This window comes from Schistocerca serialis, chromosome 9, assembly GCF_023864345.2.
Source record: "Schistocerca serialis cubense isolate TAMUIC-IGC-003099 chromosome 9, iqSchSeri2.2, whole genome shotgun sequence".
Lineage (NCBI taxonomy): Eukaryota > Metazoa > Arthropoda > Insecta > Orthoptera > Acrididae > Schistocerca > Schistocerca serialis.
In genome coordinates this window covers 439049715-439071334 of record NC_064646.1, presented here as the reverse complement: position 1 = coordinate 439071334, position 21620 = coordinate 439049715, and the positions used below count along the sequence as shown (strand labels likewise).

General features: G+C 43.4%; 1 protein-coding gene across 1 annotated transcript in view; it reads left to right on the top strand.

The window, feature by feature from the left end:
• The window catches only part of LOC126419691 (outer dynein arm-docking complex subunit 1-like), a 231550-nt gene that overhangs the window by 21631 nt on the left and 188299 nt on the right, over positions 1-21620 (top strand). The window contains exon 4 of the mRNA XM_050086875.1: positions 7562-7731. Coding sequence (XP_049942832.1) covers positions 7562-7731 — 170 coding nt within the window. The remainder of the gene's footprint in view (positions 1-7561; positions 7732-21620) is intronic.

Genomic DNA, 21620 nt, shown 5'->3' with positions numbered 1-21620 from the left:
GCACGGTGGTATACATAGTATACCACCTTTTGAAAATTTTCTTGGCTCTTTGCACAGTGGTTTAACTGCACGACCACCACTCTAATATGCTCACCTAGTTCTCTACTTATCAGACAGATGGCACTCACTGCCTATAAGGAATCAGTTCCCGCCAAGAATTGCATAGATTACAACTGTGAAAGCTGCGTGCTGAGTTGTGCATGGTTTTTGCGTGTGAATAGTGGTTTATAACGAATTTCTTGTTGCGCCTGTGTTTTTTCCATATCTTGGACGTCACAGCTACGGTATGAACCCATGTATACATTCATATGCACAATCTTCCGTTATTTATATACAATTTATTTTGGTGGTATATTATTTGTACCACCGTGCATGTAGCAGTATTCTATTGCATTTCGTTTCCTAGTATAAAATTCGAAATCCTCCGCTACAAAGTTTAGTTTTTAATTGTGTTGTGACTTATTTTAGCTCTTTCTCCATTTTGTTTTGCTTACGTATTCTTTACTTGGATTCAGGCTGTTGTTTGAAAATGAAAATGTCAAGAAGAGGCTTACGAGATGAAGAAATCGAACGATTATTGTGTGAAATTCCATCAGACGAGGATTCCACTGTTGACACCACAGATGACGAATCTGATTATGAAGCAAGCATTGTTGCGGAGGCTATTGTGTCGTCTGAAGGCGAAGTTTCAGAGAGCGAGGAAGAAAGTGAGTCCACTCCGCCAAAACGCGCTGCTGACACAGCGCCAACTTGGGGACAACAATTCAATGCTACCTCAGGAATGCAGTTCGACAGTGAATCAGGACCAAGTGCTTTTATTAGGGACATTGATGATCCAGAACCTATCGATATATTCGAAAAAATATTTCCAAAAGAGCTAGTTCAGCTAATCGTTTTCCAAACAAATTTATATGCGACGCAATCTGGCAAGTCTTTCACTCCAACAACTGACAATGAAATACGAACTTTCCTGGGAATCAACATTTTGATGGGTATAAAGCGTATGCCAGCATACAGAGACTACTGGTCTAGTGCCCCAGAACTTCATGATCGTTATATTGCATCTCTGATGGCAGTAAATCGGTTTGGATGGTTACTGAGGAACATTCATCTGAATGATAACACATTGCATCCAGAAAAAGGACACCCAGGTTATGACAAACTGTACAAGCTGCGACCAGTGATCAAGATACTATCTGAATCTTTTTCCAAGTGTTACCAACCCAGCAAACACCTAGCAATTGATGAGTCAATGATCAAATTCAAAGGCCGCAACAGTATGAAACAATACATGAGAGATAAACCCATAAAGCGTGGTTACAAAGTGTGGATGCTGTGTGACAAGACCTCTTACAACTTGAAATTTGATATTTACACCGGAAAAGTAGGTGACACAGTGCAAACAGGCCTTGGGGAGCATGTAGTGCTGAGTTTGTCCTCTGAACTCGTAAATAAAGGCCATTATCTTTATTTCGACAACTATTTCAATAGCTATAACTTGTTGGCTGGTTTACAGCAGAGAAACATATATGCCTGTGGGACAGTTCAACCAACAAGGAAACATTTACCCAAATTAAAAACAGACAAAGAATTAAGCAGAGGTGAATTTGACTGGAGGGTCAGCAACTGTGGCATCCTCTACTTGAAGTGGAAAGATAAGAGAGCTGTTCATCTCCTTTCAAATTTTCACAGTCCTGAAGTTACTACAGTGACTCGCCGTGAAAGAGATGGTTCACGCATAGAGCTACCTTGTCCTCAAGCAGTGATGGATTACAATGCACACATGAACAATGTCGACAAGTTCGACCAACTGAAAAAATCATATGAAATAAGCCGGAGAAGTAAAAAGTGGTGGCACCGAATATTCTTTCACCTGCTTGATGTCAGTATCGTCAACAGCTATATAATTTGGAAGGAACTAGGCGATAGAGAAAAAATGACTGCCAAAGTCTTCAGGATGAGTATCCTGCAAAGCTTAGTAACCCAGAAAACACCATTGAGGCCATCTAGACTTCATGAGAGTCAAGTCCACGTAAAGAAAAACAAGCCATATGTTTCCTCACGCCAGCGTCTCGACAATTCATCCCACCAGCCAGAGCGTACTACCGCCAGACGTTGTGCGAAATGCAGTACAAAAAAGAAGCAAGTGCGCACTTTCTGGATGTGCGCTGAATGCAAAGTGCCTTTGTGCCTTAGCAAAACAAAAAGGTGCTTTCAAGATTTTCACAAAAAGGAATAAGAAACATATTTTATTTGTAAGGTTTGTAATTTGATTTTGTATTGTAAATGACCAATTGCCAGAAATAAAATTATTTTACATTAATTATACTAATTATTACTGCTTAGAGTAGAATTTAAAGGTGAGTTACAAGCACAAACCAAGATATCTCAAAAACTTTAGGTACGGCCCTAAGTGGCATGGTGGTATATTATATATACCACCATCTAAAACCAAAATCAATACAATAAAAAATTTTAATTCATGTTTTCCTTTATTAGCAACCCCACCAGACATAGAAAATGCATGTTTTATTAAAAAATTAATTAAACATAAAATCTGTGCATCAAAGAGTTAACATGAAAGGAAAAACAGATGTCATCAGAATGTGGAACGAGGAACGCAGAAGGCTGACAGTAAACTGCAGAATAAATCATCGTTAATCAAAACTGTCATTCAGTCTATAAATACTGAAAGAACGACAAGTATCATCTACTCGTAATGATTACAATACAACAGTTGCTGATGCTTTGTCAAAACAACCGAAGAGCATCTATGTTCAAGAGGTTTTGAAATTTAGGTGGTCTTTAGACGGAGTGAAACCAAAATAACAATAAGAACTACACACAACTGTGTGAAGGACTGAGTCTCTACACATATCCTCGAGTTCTTGCAGTTTAACCTTATTACTATTTAGTTGCTCACAGTTTCACACTAATGGCTCCTTTAGGCTTATTAGAATATGTATTCGTATAGGAATGATCGAAGTGTAGTCGCTAGAACAATCCACCACTTGATGTTGTACTTAGTTTTTGGTTCAATATAACTCGAAAATGGAAGCTGATTTTACTTTCATGCTGTATCCTGACTACTTATCGAATGATTTCTCAACTCCTCTGATTGTTGTGTGCCCTGTCTTGTGAACTTTATCAAGCGTTGTGACAGAAGACAGTCAGTGCTGAATGCAGACATGCGCAAAGATATCCGCGGTTCTAGGAGGGCATGCTCTCCATACCATTATTATTAAAATAATATAGGCCTCTTTCGGCTGAGAAACTCAATGTCAGTGACTCGTTAAATAAGAATCTGAGTGTTAGGGATGCAGCAATGTGAAGAGACTTCTGGACGGAAGCATGGAGAGCTCCCTGCTTTTTCACAATGTTTCGGATGGCGATTAGAATAAGAATCTGGTGCCACATAATACCGCAGAATCATTAAATGTTAATTTTTCCACTTCATAGTAAAATGTGTGCTATGGAATAAGTAGAATAAATAGATTATATGCTTCTCGGAAAACTAATTTACTCGTGTACTACTTTTGAGTGCAGAGAAGCTCCTTAGCTCTTTGTTGTGCGTTGCATAGATTGTGGTATCTGCTCATATTACTTGGTGAGGAAGTTCTTTTTTTTGGGATCGAAGTGGAGTGAACAGTCTATTTCCGATTAATATTCATACAACTAATGACGTGATACTAGTTTTATTTATTCCATCAGATATGGGGCAAGCCTTACACCGTCATCTTGAAGAACGTGCTGATAATGATGCCTGCACACTGCAGCCTGAGTAAAAATGATGGCTTTGTATTTATGTCTTAGCCTCTACCATAATGCTCGGTCAGCCAACTTTAACACGTGGCTATGGCACTGCGCACCCTTCATCACTTCACGTGTCCCGAGTCACGACCTCAAGTGCGCACTGCCAATTTTAAATATATAATGCGTCAAATATTTAATTAGAGGAATATGCGTGGCACGAGTTGAGCAAAAACAGATTTTGTTACTTTCTGCCAGGTTAAAATAATTCACGGGGATATTTATGCTTTTTCTATTGTTTCATTTGTTTTAACCCTGTTGGTATTCATTTATATATACCGCGCGCGCGAACATACACGTACACACAATCAGACACACACACACACACACACACACACACACACACACACACACACACACAGACACAGTGTCTATCGAGCGAGGTGGCGGAGTGGCTAGCACAATGGACTAGCATTCAGGGACGATGGTTCAAATTCCCGTCGAGTCACCCAGGTTAGTTCTTCCGTGATTTCCTTAAATCGCCCCAACCAAATGCTGGGATGGTTTCTCTGAAAAGGGATTTCGTTCCCCATCCTTTCGTAATCCGAGCTTGTGCTCCGTCTCTAAGGACCACGTTGTCGACAGGATATTAAACTCTAGTCTTCCTTCCGTGCTTCATTGCGTCCAGTGAAAGAGAAGACCGATATCTGTCGGAAAACACACGTGGTTTTGTATTTCACAATCCCTGTGCGCTGAGAGGTTTGCCAGTGTCCTGGTGGGGCAAGAGCTGTGGGAAGGAGACTGAAAGATGTTAAGCTTTTCTGCTGGAGAGCTACGACAATGGAATGCTGGACTGATTGTGAGAAGATAACTACAAGGATTTTGCGGAAGGATATACTGCTAATAACCAATCCATCCACCAAAAGTGTGCATGATTTCTCAAAGGCGACGTAGCATTGATTCTGCAAAGTTCTTCGATGTTGTAGACTGATGGTTCATCTTCTACCGAGCGCTTTCTATATTCGTCCAAAGGTCACTTGCATTTCCAGATTCACGTGACAATGGTCTCGAATTCTCTGTCCACATATTCTCCATTGGGGAAGTCCGGTGATCGTGGAAGGAACGCCTTTGGCTTCATTTTGACTTGGAAACAATATTGAACAGCTCTGCTCTGAAGGATTGTAGTGTGACCGTGTAAATGAATTGACACCAGTTCATTTTTAAATAAAGGATTTATAATTAACCAAGTTTGACTCCATATGAGTAGGTGTGTACAGCGAATGTAGTATATTTGAAAGAAAGAAGAGGAATTCAGCAATCAGTTGCCAGCTCAATCTCTATTTTTACTGCACATGTAGATTTCAATTATTGAATAATTACTTTCAGTGCGTTTAAATCGAGTCATATAATGTCGTCAGGTTTTTGACAACATATAGTACAGCACTGTAAACAACAGTTTCAGTTAGAATCTGGTCACGTACACCTTAAAGTCGTATAGTAAAGGGCACGATTCGTGACTAATTGCTGGATTCCTTTTCCTTTTTTTTTGGCATTTGTATTTGGTACGCTATATCAGTATTTTAGATACTGTGCAAGAATTCTGTTACTGTCATACTAGAGGTATTTGGAAAGTAAGGTCCTATCGATCCTGAAATGGAAATCACAGTGAAAATCCGATGAAGCTATGTATAGCCAAAGGCAAGCACAATGAGGTGGTTGAAAACCTTTAAAAAGACAGCCGGTGTCAAAGACGTGCCTTTCAGTGGAGGTTTATCTGGACATGCTCCTCCACCACAGATCAAAGAGCAGAAGCTGTCCATCATGTTTCGCATAATTTTGCCCCCCCCCCCCCCCCCAATTGAAGTTTTAACGAGCAGAATGCTCTGAATGTGCCCTGAATGACACTTTTCCTGAGAGGTGCATGGATCGTGATGGTCCCATCACATAGCCCCAGCAGTCTCCTGATGTCACGCAACTAGACTTCTTTGTGGAGTAGTGTCAAGGACCGCATGTGCACGACACGAGTCATTGATATTGCTGCCCGCCATGCAAGCAATGAAGCAGTCTGATCTGTTGACACTGCAGTGGTGACTTGTACATTGGCAGAACTCTAATATCGCCTTGATTTCGGGCCTACATTGAAATTATGGCATAACAGAAAAAAAGTTTAAGAGATGCTTTACAAGAAACCACTAGGCTCTGTCTGTAATAGTTTCCAAGTTATGAATTTTTGACATGATAGCTAGAGCTTATGGATAACGTGTTGGAGCAGCTGTACAGTCTTTCCATCCAGTCCTGTTTTAGGCGCAGGCCATGTCTAGTGAAACCTCGTTTATCGATAATCCCGACTGGTTCAGAAAATGGTTCAAATGGCTCAGAGCACTATGGGAATTAACTTCTTAGGTCGTCAGTCCCCTAGAACTTAGAACTACGTAAACCTAACTAACCTAAGGACATCACACACATCCATGCTCGAGGCAGGATTCGAACCTGCGACCGTAGCGGTCGCGCGGTTCAAGACTGCAACGCCTAGAACCACTCGGCCACAGCGGCCGGCTCCCGACTGGTAGCAGAGCAACATGTGCAAAGTCAACTCCCAGCAGTGCCACTGCTAACCCCACATTTATCCATCTCACAGTTTCTGAAAGTTTTTAAAATACGCTACCTGATAAAATAAGGCAAGCACTTGGAAGGAGAGAACGAAACGAAATGAAACTTGTGGGACTGGGAGGGTATGAAATGCTATTTCAGAGGTTACAGAAGAGACTGACATTTACAAAGAACTACATAGTGTGAACCGACTTAGCAACATGACGCTGCGCGCCTTCTGGCCGGGATACATGCCTGATTCGGTTGGGAAGGGTGTCATCCTTTCCTGAGGCAAGCTGGGCAATAACTGTTGTAACTGATCCCACACATGTTATGTAAGAGATAGATCTGGGGATCTTACTGGCCGTGGGAATATCTCAACATCACAGAGACAGTTCATAGAGATACGTGCCATGTATGTACTAGCATTGTCTTGTTGAAAGACGGCACCACGATAGTGTCGCATGACAGGTGACACATGAGGACGCAGGATGCCCATGACGAACCACTGTGCCATCAAGGCTCCCTCATTTACTACCAACCGTGAACTGAAGTAATACCCGTTGGTTCCCCACACCATGACTCCAAAATAACATCGCTGTGCCTCTCTAAAACTTTGGATGAATGGGACCTCTGTCCAGATCGTCGCCATGTTAGACGACTGTGGTCATACATGGTAGTATAGAACCGCGATTCATCGCTCAACATAATGCGGCGCCCTTCATCAGCAGTCCATGCTCCCCGATCATGGCCCCATGACAAACGTAGACGTTGTGTTGTGGTGCAAGGGCAGCCTACGCATTGGATGATCAAATGGAGACCCATAATGAAACCCCTTTCACATTCTGTCAGGTGCTGATAACACTGTCTCACTGGAGTACAGGGTATCTCTGTGTCCTTGACAATGTTTACACAAAATCTGGTGCTGTTCGTGCCCCTTATATACCCATCGGGCACGGTAACAACAGTAAACACCAAAAACACTAATACACACTGGTGGTCATTCCACCTGTCAGGGAGAATTGCTACTCTAACCTTTGCTATACCAACCAATGGTGTGTACATCTAGGATATTTCATTAACATCCGACCATGTCTTTTGGGTGTTTCACTTCTTTTATCATGTAGTGTATATTTGCATTTAACATGTCAAATCTTAAGTTTGTGTTTATGCAAAATAATTTATTCTTTATGCTAAAATATTGTTCTAATTGATACTTCAGAACTTCAAAAGGAAGAAATGAAGAAGCTTCGGGAGAAGTATCAAAAGATTCTAGATGACATTAAGGAGTTTACTGATCAGCATGACGTCGATGCACTAACTGTGCGCTTCATAGAAACTCAAGAAGAAAACTTTGCTCAGTTTAACTGTTTGAACGACATGTACAATGAGGTAAGCAAGTGTCAGTGATTCCAACGTTAATTTTACATTACATAGAGCTAACATCTTTCTGCACTAAAGAGCATCAGTCATATACTTTGACAAATGGGAGTGAGGCTGAGGAGAGCAGAATGACACAATCTGTGTATCCACGGGATAGCGTATACTAAAATACAGTACTGGCCATTAAAATTGCTACTCCAAGAAAAAATGCAGATGATAAACGGGTATTCATTGGACAAATATATTATACTAGATCTTACATGTGATTACATTTTCATGCAATTTGGGTGCTTAGATCCTGTTAAATCAGTACCCAGAACAAACACCTCTGGCCGTAATAACGGCCTTGATACGCCTGGGCATTGAGTCAGACAGACCTTGGATGGCGTGTACAGGTACAGCTGCCCATACAGCTTCAACACGATAGCACAGTTCATCAAGGGTAGTGACTGGCGTATTGTGACGATCCAGTTGCTCGGCCACCATTGACCAGACGTTTTCAATTGGTGAGAGATCTGGAGAATGTGCTGGCCAGGGCAGCAGTCGAACAGTTTCTAAATCCAGAAAAGCCCATACAGGACCTGCAACATGCGGTCGAGCATTATCCTGCTGAAATGTAGGGTTTCGCAGGAATGTAATGAGGGGTAGAGCCACGGGTCGTAACACATCTGAAATGTAACGTCTACTATGCCGTCAATGCGAACAAGAGGTGACCGAGACGTGTAACCAATGGCACCCCATTTGCCGGGTGATACGCCAGTATGGCGATGACGAATACACGCTTCCAATGTGCGTTCACCACGATGTCGACAAACACGGATGCGACCATCACGATGCTGTAAACAGGACCTGGATTCATCCGAAAAAATGACGTTTGCCATCCGTGCACCCAGGTTCGTCGTTGAGTACACCATCGCAGGCGCTCCTGTCTGTGATCCAGCGTCAAGGGTAACCGCAACTATGGTCTCCGAGCTGATAGTCCATGCTGCTACAAACGTCGTCGAACTGTTCGTGCAGATGGTTGTTATCTTGCAAACGTCCCCATCTGCTGACTCAGGGGTCGATACGTGGCTGCACGATCCGTTACAGCCATGCGGATAAGATGCCTGTCATCTCGACTTCTAGTGATACGAGGCCGTTGGGATCCAGCACGGCTACAATCCGACCTTTATCAAAGTCGGAAACGTGATGGTACGCATTTCTCCTCCTTACACGAGGCATCACAACAACGTTTCACCAGGCAACGCCGGTCAACTGCTGTTTGTGTATGAGAAATCGGTTGGAAACTTTCCTCATGTCAGCACGTTGTAGGTGTCGCCACCGGCGCCAACCTTGTGTGAATGCTCTGAAAAGCTAATCATTTGCATATCACAGCATCTTCTTCCTGTGGGTTAAATTTCGCGTCTGTAGCACATCATCTTCGTGGTGTGGCTCTGAGCACTATAGGACTTAACTTCTGAGGTCATCAGTCCCCTAGAACTTAGAACTACTTAAACGTAACTAACCCAAGGACATCACACACATCCATGCTCGAGGCAGGATTCGAACCTGCGACCGTAGCGGTCTTGCGGTTTCAGACTGTAGCGCCTAGAACCGTTCGGCCACCCCGGCCGGCTCTTGGTGGTGTAGCAATTTTAATGGTCAGTAGTGTAGGAAGAAAAATTTGAGAAGTGTTGGGTGAAGAAGATACTGGAATGAGCGAACAAGTAAGTAAGTCTAACTTTGCATGATATAACTGCAGACAGAATGACGAGGGACACTGCGCGTAGCATTTGTGTTCTAAGACAAGGACTTCGACGATTAATGAGGGCCTTAAACGTTCAACCCGAGACAGGCGGGGATAAAGTGTACTGGTATAAACAGGGTGTTAGAATAGTTAGGAATATAGGTACAGTTATTGTGGTAATTGTTATCTTCGTACGTTCCCATTTCAATGCGTTATTTGTTTTTTCTCTGCATGTAACAGTCTTCCCGCAAACACATCGCATCATTTACCATCTGATGCACTGTGCGTAGTTGTAACTGTGCAATGAAATGGGCTATGTCTGACAGTCTAGGCTATCCGTTTCGTGTCCACGTGTCCACACTTCAGTACCTGAGCTGCTGCCCAGGGGAAAATAAACTTTAATGACTTCCTTGTGACACGCGTAGTTGGAGATACTAACCAAACTAAGAACATACTACTCACAATAACTATAATTATTAGTGTGCAAATGATGTAAACACTGATGTAACATTAATCAGTGCACTCTCCCTAGTCATTTCTTACAGCCTGACGTAGTGTGGGTCGCATAAGACGTAACACTCCTTTTACACTGTGAAAAGCTGAAGACATGGAAAAGAGGTTTTCAGCGCATGACGGTATACAGTGGGACACATAATTTTGTTATATAGGGAACACTCTCGTTTTTTTTATCGACCGAGATATTGAAGAAAGTATTTTCTTTTGTTTAGAACGATATGGGTATCTAATGGCATCCTAAAGCTATGGAAGATACGAATACAGTCCTATAACGCTTGTTAATGTTAGCGTTAAAATCTGTCGCAAAATCTGAGAAACGTGCTGAAATTGAAATTCATGTCAGCCGGACTCTGACATTTGGCGTGTAAAAAACTGTGAACTGGGGCTGTCACACCAGGCTCTAGCTTTATATGCAGCAACAAGACAGGCCGACACTACTAAGATAAAACGTATTTTGGAATCAAAGTCATGAAAGGCTGATACTCAAAAAAATGAGAGAAAAAGTAATGAATTATTTTCATGAATGTCGGAGTGTAAATAATCAGTGTACGGGTCCAAGAACAGCAGGGTAGTAAGGATGACAAGTATGGACAGCTGGACACGAGGATGTAGAGTGTGAAGTGCTGGGGTGTTCAAAATGTTCAAATGTGTGTGAAATCTTATGGGACTTAACTGATAAGGTCATCAGTCCCTAAAATTACTAACTACTTAACCTAAATTATCCTAAGGACTGTAGTGTTGGCTTAAGAGCCAACACTGTGTTGCTAGAGGAGGCCGAAATGCATGCGTTTAATTACACGCTGACTGGCGCGAAGTCTGGAACAGTTAAAGGATTTGAGTCTAGCAAATAAAGTACGTAGTTGATATAATACTTAACTTTAATCCACAATTGTAGAACATCGCTCTTGATGATACATGCTTCACATAATAAATATCAATTGAATACGGCGCCTTGCTAGGTCGTAGCAAATGAGGTAACTGAAGGCTATGCTAAATATCGTCTCGGTAAATGAGAGCGTAATTTGTCAGTGATCCAACCATGGCTAAGTCGGCTGTACAACTGGGGCGAGTGCTAGTACGTCTCTCTAGACCTGCCGTGTGGTGGCGCTCGGTCTGCTATCACTGACAGTGGCGACACGCGGGTCCGACGTATACTAATGGACCGCGGCCGATTTAAAGGCTACCACCTAGCAAGTGTGGTGTCTGGCGGTGACACCACAAGGACAAACACACACACCCATGCCCGAGGGAGGACTCGAATCTCCGCCGGGATCAGCGGCACAGTCCATGACTGCAGCGCCTTATGCTGTGAGTGGTGTCAGCACGTCAGCACAGTCCCGCTATGGAGGGGTGGCCAGCAGTGAGTTAGTGAGTTCTGTCGGCAGATACAGAGGGAGGCGCCAATTTAGGTTCGACGTGGCCGGAGTGGAATCCAGGCTCTCTGCGGACACTGGAGGCACTGACGTGTCCGAAACGGCCCCACCAGAGTGGACCTAGTTCGGTGCCTGAAAGCATCAGGGTAGCTGGCGCTAGCACGCCTGTGACTGCGCCTAGTAGCCGGTGTGAACTGAGGAGCCAGCTGCCTGCTGCTGAGTCTGGGGTTCAAGTCCAGACCGGAGTCGACGTGCAGCAAGGCGCCGGCGCTAATAGTGACGGAAGCCCCTTCTGACGTCGGGACAGGGCAAGTCCGACATCGATTGATAAGAGACGAGTCCACATTTCAAGTGATCTCCGGGTGGGCTGGAGCAACTTGGCCTGTTGTAGGGCAGCTTATGGAGTGCGTGATGGTGAGGTAGCAGTACTACAATGCCTGCCTATGGAATATAGTAACAGATGGACCACTAATAATTACTGCATTAACACAGTTTTGTAAATACGACTGTGACTTTCTCCTTAGTAGCTGCGACTAAACAAAAAGGTCTGTGTGTGTGTGTGTGTGTGTGTGTGTGTGTGTGTGTACGACACGTTTCGCCTCTTTTGGTCATGAAGCACAATCAGTGGTTTATTAGTGTTGTCTTTTCTTCACTCCTATGTCTTGTTACGAATCTAGTTCGTTGCCCTACACAGTCCATTAGTCCTACTGCGAGGGAAAGTTATAATTGTTGCCTCAAAACAGTTGAAGTTTCGTATTTAAATTTATGTTTGTTTGCAGCTACATATTTGCAGTACTGGTACATACTAACACGTTCATGCCGGCGCTGAGAACTGTGTTTCTTGCTGTGGGGCGTCGCGCTTATTCATGCTTTCCATCATCTGCTTTTCCTGTTAATCGGTGTGGAGGGCGGTCGTATTTGCGCCCTAGGCTATTATTTCAGTGCATTGACCATTTGTTTTTAAAACAATCAGAGATCATGTCAAATAACTTTACGCTAAATTAATAACAAATTTTGTGATATTTCGTCAGTAAGCTCTCTCTAAGTGTCATACGAAATTATATTCAGAGGTTGTCATTGCGCCTGACTGACAGGCAATATGTCACACGTTGTTGTATTGCTGGTAGCATAATTCACAGAGTGGAGCGTGAGCCACTGGTGGTATACGCTGTCTAATGGGTAGATCTAGCGTGACTACCAAAACTACGGTTCGGTAGTTTCGATACGTTCCATAAATGACGTACTAAATGGTAGGATTACCGTAGTACTCGTAGGGAAAGAAACATAAATTAATGTGTAAGACAGGAACTGGAAGTCGACGACTTCTCTTTGTTGTGACGTAACAAGACTGTTACGCCACACTGCAGTAGCCGAAAGAAAGGCACGCGTACACACACGCCGACGGGCATGAATTCTGGAACAGGATAACTATTGAATGGTAGCAAGAAAAGTACGTAGCTGCTTTATACTTAACTTTATTAGTTGATGACTACAGCGTTCTTCTTGAGACATTTATACTATAATTCTCAAACTATGTAAGGCTAATGGCGCCTTGCTAGGTCGTAGCCATGGACTTAGCAGAAGGCTATTCTAACTGTCTCTCGGCAAATGAGAGGAAGGCTTCGTCCGTATTGTCGCTAGCAATGTCGTCGTACAACTGGGGCGAGTGCTATATCGTATATGGAGACCTGCCTTGTGGTGGCGATCACACAGTGGCGACACGCGGGTCCGACATGTACTAAATGGACCGCGGCCGATTTAAGCTACCACCTAGCAAGTGTGGTGTCTGGCGGTGACACCACACTCTTTATGTTTGTTTGCTTGTTTGTTTTGCACATAAATAGAATTTCACATAATTTATTTTATAAGCACTAAAAATTAGTTCAACGCGTAACTTACGCCGTTTTCTGTAACCGAAGCAATTACTTTTGATGCAAGTAAACTTCAAATGCACAAACACAAAATATATATAATTGTTGCTGTTATTTTGTACTCAGTACAAAGTTCATCATCATGATAAAAGACAAGAATTTCCTGTTATTATTGATAAATACGAAAATTGTCTGTGAACAACACAAAAATGTTTATACAAGTTCGACGAAGTACAGACGCGATGTTTGACTTTTTTTTTTATCATTTCACATTTTTGTTGAAGAAATTATATTTTCTGGCGTTCTATGATAAATCTGTATTATTTTCTTTATTTTTTCTGCAACGTTCGTCTGTTTCACGTTAAAAATTGATAATTTCCGAAAATCTGCATTAGACATTGGCAATTTCAATTTTGCTATTAATAGTTTACTTTTAAGTAACAGACAGGAGGATAATCATGTAGAACAAAAATGTTCACTAGCTTACCTGACCCCTTATATATCCTCACTCAGTTTCTAGATGGTTCACCACTTCTGGTTTTTAGCGGAGTCTAGTATGACACAGGTCGCACACGCAAAGAAACCGATCGTTATCAGTTAACGTCCGAAACGTATGCAACACACCTAACGTACAGGTAGTGCAGGCACGACCTCAACCCATTGGCTTATGCGGTCGGCTCCCACACAGTCGCAGGTTTCAGGTCCGCTATTCATTACTGACTGTGAGACGGGCCGAGCAATATAGCTTCTTCTTACTGTTTCTCCTTCTCTGTCAATAGATGACATGACATGTTATGTATCGTGGGTGTTGTGGAAAGAACGACGGTCATTCGTGGATCAGTTTTCAACAATTGCTGATATTTAGAACATGAAAGGGGTCGCTGCCTGCTATGTACTGCGACTGTTCACACATTCAAGAAGTACACTGAACCGACGCAGGCGAAGGAATGTTGCAGCTGTGTCAGATCGCACCGCCTCGTGAACGTAGTCGAGAGCTGCGTGTATTGCTGTGACGCCGAGATGATGATGATGATGTTTGGTTTGCGGGGCGCTCAAATGCGCGCTCATTAGAGCCCATACAAAGTCCCAATTTTTTTCACAGTCCAATTTTTTACACAGTCCAATCGAGCCACTGTCACGTATGATGATGATGATGATGAAATGATGAGGACAACACAAACACCCAGTCCCCGGGCAGAGAAAATCCCCAACCCGGGCAGGAATCGAACCCGGGACCCCGTGATCCAGAGGCAGCAACGCTAGCCACTAGACTACTAGCTGCGGACGATGACGTCGAGGCAAAGGAGCAAAGCGAGCATTATGGAGCCGCAGAATGCTCAGTAGTTTTTGCGACTGCCGTAATGTGGTTCTTAAGGGACAAACCTTATGAAGATAATATCGCAATATCCAGAATAGATTACGGCAGGCAGTTAAATTCAAACGTCTCGTGAAGCTGCCTGAGGCGGTGTTTTTGCTCCACGACAACACCCCAGTTCATACTGCGCACGGCACGGCGCAGACACACGTGCTGCTTACACTGAGTTGACAAAACTCATGGTATACCTCCTAATATCGCGCAGCACCTCCTCCTACCCGGCGCAGTGCAGCAGCTTGACGCGGTAAGGACTCAGCAAGTTGTTGAAAGTCCTCTACAGAAATACTGAGCCATGCTGCCTCTATATCCGTCCATAATTTCGGAAGTGTTGTCGGTGCAGGTTTTTGTGCAAGAACTAATTTCTCTATTATGTCCCATAAATGTTCGATGCGATTCGTGTAGGGAGATCTGGGTGGCCGAATCATTCGTTGGAATTGTTCAGAATGTTGTTCAAACCAATCGCGAACAACTGTGCTCCAGTGACATGGTACAATGTCACCCATAAAAATCTCATTGTTGTTTGGGAACATGAAGTCCATTAATAGCTGCAAATGGTCTCCAGGTAGCCGAACATAACCATTTCCACTCAGTGATCGATTCAGTTAGACCAGAGGACCAAATCTGTTCCATTTAAACACAGCCCACACCATCATGGAGCCACCACCAGCTTACGCGGTGCCTTCTTGACAATTTGGGTTCATCGCTTCGTGGGGGCTGCACCATACTCGGACCCTAACATGAGCTCTTACCAACTGAAATCGGGACTCATCTGAGCAGGCATGGTTTTCCAGTCCTCTAGTGTTCAACTGATATGGTCAGGAGCCCAGAAGAGGCGGTGAGAGTGATGATGTGCTGTTAGCAAACGCACTAGCGTCGGTCGTCTGCTGCCGGTCATTAACGCCAAATTTTGCGGCACTGTCCTAATGGATACGTTCGTCATACTTCCTACGTAGATATCTGCTGTTATTTCACGCAGTGGCGCCAACACCACTGCTCGACATGACATGGACTCAAAAAGTTGTTGAAAGTCACCCTGTGGCTGCCTGCGACCCGCGCTGCCTCTATAGCCGTCCGTAACTGAGTGTTGGCAGCGCAGGATTTTGTGCACGAACTGAGACCTAGATTATGTCCCATAAATGTTCGATGGGATTCATATCGGACAATCTGGGTGGCCAAACCATTCGCTCAAACTGTCCTTAATGTTCTTCAAACCAACTGCAAACAAATGCGACGTGGTGACGTACCTCATTGTCGTCCATAACAGTCCCACAGTTGTTTCGAAACATGATGTCCATGAATCGCTGAATGGCTGCAAGTGGTCTCCAGGTAGCCAAACGTCACCATTTCCAGTTAATGATAGGTTCCATTGGAACATAGGACCCAATCCATTCCATGTAAACACAGCCCACAAGATTATGTAGTCATAACCAGCTTGCACAGTACCTTATTAACAACGTGGATCCGTAGCTACGTGGGGTCTGCACCACACTCGAACCCTACCATCAGCGCCTACCAATGAAGTCGGGACTCATCTGACCACGCTATGGTTTTCCACTCGTCTATGGTACAAGTGATATGGTCACGAGCCCAGGAGAGGCACTGCAAGCGACGTCGTGCTGTTAACAAAAGCACTCGCGTGGGTCGCCTGCTGACATAGCCCATTAACGTAAAATTTCGCCGCACTATCCTAACGGATACGATCGTCGTACGTCCCATATTGATTTCTGTGGTTATTTCACGCCCCGTTGCTTGTATGTTAACACTGCCAACTCTACGGAAAAGTCACTGCTCTTGGCCTTTATGTAGGGCTGCAGGCCACTGCGTTGTCCGTGCTGAGATAAGTGCCTGAAATTTGATATTCTCGGCAAACTCTTGGCACTGTGGATCTCGGAATATTGAATTCCCTAACGATTATCGAAATGAAATGTTCCATGTTTTCCGCCCCAACTACAATTCCGCGTTAAAAGTCAGTTAATCCTGTCGTGCGGCCATAATCGTGTCGGAAATCTTTTCACAAGAATCATCTGTGTAAAAATGACAGCTCCGAAAATGCAGTGCCCTTTCATACCTTACGTGCGCCATACTATCACCATCTGTGTACGTGCATATCACTATCCCATTTCTTCTGTCACCACACTGTATGTTTCCTTTCTTGCAATGATTCCCATTTAATATTCCGAGCAATTCTGTTCCAAATTCCTCTGGTCTCTACAAGCTCGTTCGATCTAAGTTGCCGGCCGTGGTGGTCTAACGGTTCTAGGCGCGCAGTCCGGAACCGCGCGGCTGCTACGATCGCAGGTTCGAATCCTGCCTCGGGCATGGATGTGTGTGATGTCCTTAGGTTAGTTAGGTTTAAGTAGTTCTAAGTTCTAGGGGACTGATGACCACAGAAGTTAAGTCCCATAGTGGTCAGAGCCATTTGAACCATTTTTGATCTAAGTTTCCGCCCCTACTTGATGTTTTTGCAGTAGTAGTAGTAGTAGTTGTTGTTGTCTTCATTCCAAAGACTGGTTTGATGCAGCTGTTCATGCTATTCTATGCTGTGTAAGCCACTTCATCTCTGCATAACTGGTGCATCCTGCATCCATCTAGACTTGCGTACTGTGTTCATCTTTTGGTTTCACTTACTGCTTGGTTGATGTATAGATTGAATAACTTTGGGGATAGACTACAACCAGCCTTCGCCCTCCTCAACCACTGGCACTGCCCTTTGACTTGTATCTGCCGTCCGGTTTGTACACAATTTGTAAATAACCTTTGCTCCCTGTAATGTGTGTCTGCTGCCTTCAGAATTTAAAAGAGTGTGTTGCAGTCAATGGTATGAAAACATTTCCATTCGTCAACAACGGCTACACTAACAGAAAAAAATCGCAACACCAAAAAATAATTAACGTAGAGTAATGAAATTTCGGGAATTCATTTGTCTGGGTAACATATTTATGTGATTAATATTGCTAGATCACAGATTAACCGGAGATGAGCCACTGCAAATGTGAAATGCTGATACACTAACAACCGGAGTAGCCATTATAATGTAGAATGCAAGTATGCAAATGTGGTGAACTGTGTTTTACAGGTACTGGATGCTATTTTGTGAGGTAGAGCTCGATTCCTGTTACACTTGTTCTTTCAATGAAGGGACAGTTAATTCTATTTGTGGATGACGCTGATGTTGTCGTCCGATGATGTCCCATGTGTGCTCGATTGTAGAGAGATCTGGTGACCGAGTGGGCCAAGGTAACAAGTCGACACTCTGTAGAGCATATTCAGTTATAACAGGGTATGTGGGCCAACGTTATCCTGTTAGAAAACAGTCCCTGCAATGCTGTTCATGAATGGCAACATGATAGGTCGAATCACCACATTGACATACAAATTTGCGTCAGAGTTCGTGGGATAACCACAAGAGTGCTCCTTCTTGTTGTAATGGTCTTCAGTCTTGAGACTGGTTTGATGCAGCTCTCCATGCTCCCCTATCCTGAGCAAGCTTCTTCATCTCCCAGTACTTACTGCAACCTACATCCTTCTGAATCTGCTTAGTGTATTCATCTCTTGGTCTCTCTCTACGATTTTTACCCTCCACGCTGCCCTCCAATGCTAAATTTATGATCTCTTGATGCCTCAGAACATGTCCTACCAACCGGTCCCTTTTTCTCCTCAAGTTGTACCACAAACTCCTCTTCTCTCCAATTCTATTCAATACCTCCTCACTAGTTGTGTGACCTAATCTTCAGCATTCTTCTGTACCACCACATTTCGAAAGCTTCTATTCTCTTCTTGTCCAAACTTTTTATCGTCCATGTTTCACTTCCAAACTTGGCTACACTCCATAAAAATACTTTCAGAAACGACTTCCTGACACTTAAATCTATACTCGATGTTAACAAATTTCTCTTCTTGAGAAACGCTTTCCTTGCCATTGCCAGTCTGCATTTTATATCCTCTCTACTTCGACCATCGTCAGTTATTTTGCTCCCCAAATAGCAAACTCCTTTACTACTGTAAGTGCCTCATTTCCTAATCTAATTCCCTCAGCGTCACCCGACTTAATTCGACTACATTCCACTATCCTCGTTTTGCTTTTGTTGATGTTCGGCTTATATCCTCCTTTCAAGACACTGTCCATTCCGTTCAACTGCTCTTCCAAGTCCTTTGCTGTCTCTGACAGAATTACAATGTCATCGGCGAACCTCAAAGTTTTTATTTCTTCTCCATGGATTTTAATACCTACTCCGAACTTTTCTTTTGTTTCCTTTATTGCTTGTTCAATATACAGATTGAATAACATCGGGGAGAGGCTATAACCCTGTCTCACTCACTTCCCAACCACTGCTTCCCTTTCATGCCCCTCGACTCTTATAATTGCCATCTGGTTTCTGTACAAATTGTAAATAGCCTTTCCTTCCCTGTATTTGACCCCTGCCACCTTCAGAATTTGAAAGAGGGTATTCCAGTCAACATTGTCAAAAGGTTTCTCTAAGTCCACAAATGCTAGAAACGCAGATTTGGCTTTCCTTAATCTTTCTTCTAAGATAAGTCGTAAGGTCAGTATTGCCTCACGTGTTCCAATATTTCCACGGAATCCAAACTGATCTTCCCCGAGGTCGGCTTATGTGCTCCTTATGTCATACGAGATCGCACCTCAGTTGTGCGACCAGTGTGTCCAACCTGCTGACAGGATGGTTGCAGGCGGTCACTGGGGCTCCTCCTAACCAACACACGGCCATCAATGGCATCGAAGCAGAACCAGCTTTCAACAGAAAACACAACAGGCTTCCACCATGCCCATCAGCGAGTTCTCGTTTGACTCTACTGAAGTCCCAAATGGCGGTGGTTTGAGGCCAGTGGAATGCGCGCTACAGGCCGTCTGGCTGGGACCTGCTCGTGAAGTAACAGATTTGTGACAGTTGGTTGTGTCACTGTGGTGTCAACTGCTGCTCAGATGCAGTACGATGCGCCAGAGCCATACGCCGAACACGATGATCGAACCTCTCGATAGTGCCACGTGGCCGTCCAGAGTCCGGTGTTCTTGCGACCACAGCTGCCAGCAATCATGTACAGTGGCTTCAGTACCGCAGAAGGAACACCCAGCTGCTCATAGCCTTATAACAGGATCCCGTTCAAACTCAGTGAGGTGTTTATAATGGCGTCCTTGTAGCCTTAAAGACTGTCTTGAGTAGCCTCTACTCGTCATGTTCAATCTCAAAGGAAACTTACGCTCACGACCATTACAGAGTATATTTAAAGTAAAGTTGAATTGCATCCTCATAGTGACGCTACTAAAGTGCGCGTCATTTATGTTGGCGGCCGAGTTTAGGTTCGTTCTGAGCATCTGACGTCACAAAATACAGAGAACGACGTTGCCAGAGCTGGACTGCAGTGCAGAGCACGGACGAGTGTCTTCAGTTTTAGAAACGTTCAGTCATAAATAAAGTAATTGGACAAAAGTAATGTCTTGATAGCAGACTTTCTTTTATAGAAAGTTTGGAAAAAGCATTCTTTGTACCAGTTGCTTCATATTCTATTAATTAATTAAACCAAACAAGCAATAAGCCTCCTAATTCAGGCGATAGCAAGGAAAGGTGTTTGTATCTTCTCACTAACCGCTTTTTCGCAATAAAGAACAGTGGTAATTGTTATTTCCTATTGTACTTCGACGAAAGGTGAGTAATTCATAGTCATACCAACAGTGTTTGTCGGTATTGTGCGTGATATTTTAAAGTCCTCCGGGAGATGCATTGAATGATGAGCTGCGTTAGTGTAATGGTTAAAGTGTATGGCTGCTAAGCGAAGAGTTCTGAGTTCAAACCTTGTTTGGTGCTCAATATTTTCTTTATTTAAAAACAATATCGAAGTGTCTTACTTCATGAATTTTATTCGTTTGACTGCAATTTTTTGAAATTTCTAGTGGCAACTAAAATCGACCATATGGAAAGTATACGCTATGGACTTTTACCTCTGCAAACTCTTCAAAATTTTCGTGCAATGGTTTACTACATCTAATGCTGCACAATAACTGCGTTGAACATCGAAACAAAATTAAGTCATTTATGGGGGGAAGGTATCAGTCAAGAAGATCTATAAAAATAAAATTTTTGGACCAAATAGATTTTATGAAATCGAATGATAAAGTGTGTCAAAGCAGTCGAAACACCATGTGTCTGCACAGGCGAGCAATGCAATGATGACAAAATCGCGCACATCGCGGAATGCGGGGAGCACGTCTCTGTAGCAGCGAAAGGGTTAATGCGGCCGTGGTGGCTTTACTTCATAAACTGCGTGCTCCCCTCTAAACGTAAGTTTGCGAACTATACTATGGCCCTGCTTCTCTTAGCGCGTACAACTGGCAACGCAGCAATCTCCCGCGTCTGGGCGGGCATGCTCGAACCGCCAAGATAAAAGAATTGAACTATAGTAAGACTCTCATGTAACTGGCGCAAAAGTTGAATAGACATCATAGTTCAGATGTAGAAACCCGCCTACCAACTTTTGTTTATGTCGTACAGCTCCTTCTTGGTGTTGCGTTTTTTTCCGTTAGTGTATACACGTAGATTTTCTTTTCTTTAGACTATCTCCTAAGATAATTCGTAGGACGTGTTGCTACATTTGTACAGAACACAAACTGATTTTTTCTGAGGTCTACTTCAACGAGTTTTTCCAGTTTTCTGTAAATAGTTCGCGTTAGTATCTTTCGACAGTGAGGTATTAAATAGATCGGTCGGTTGTATTCACACCTGTCAACACTAGCTTACTTTCGATTTGGGATATTACATTGTTCCTCTAATATGAGTGCATTTCGCCTGTCTCATACATCTTCCATACTACGGGAGTAGTTCTGTCATAGCTAGCTTCCCCAAGGGTATCAGAAGTCCTTAGGGAATGTCGTTTACTCCAGGTGTCATGTTTCGTGATGAGGACATCAAGCACTGAGAATTAGTCTTCCATTACAGATACACCACTCTTTCCCGAAATCCTTCCAACAAATCTAAGTCTCCAATTCACCTTCCGTGATACAGATTTTACGTGATGGTGGTTCT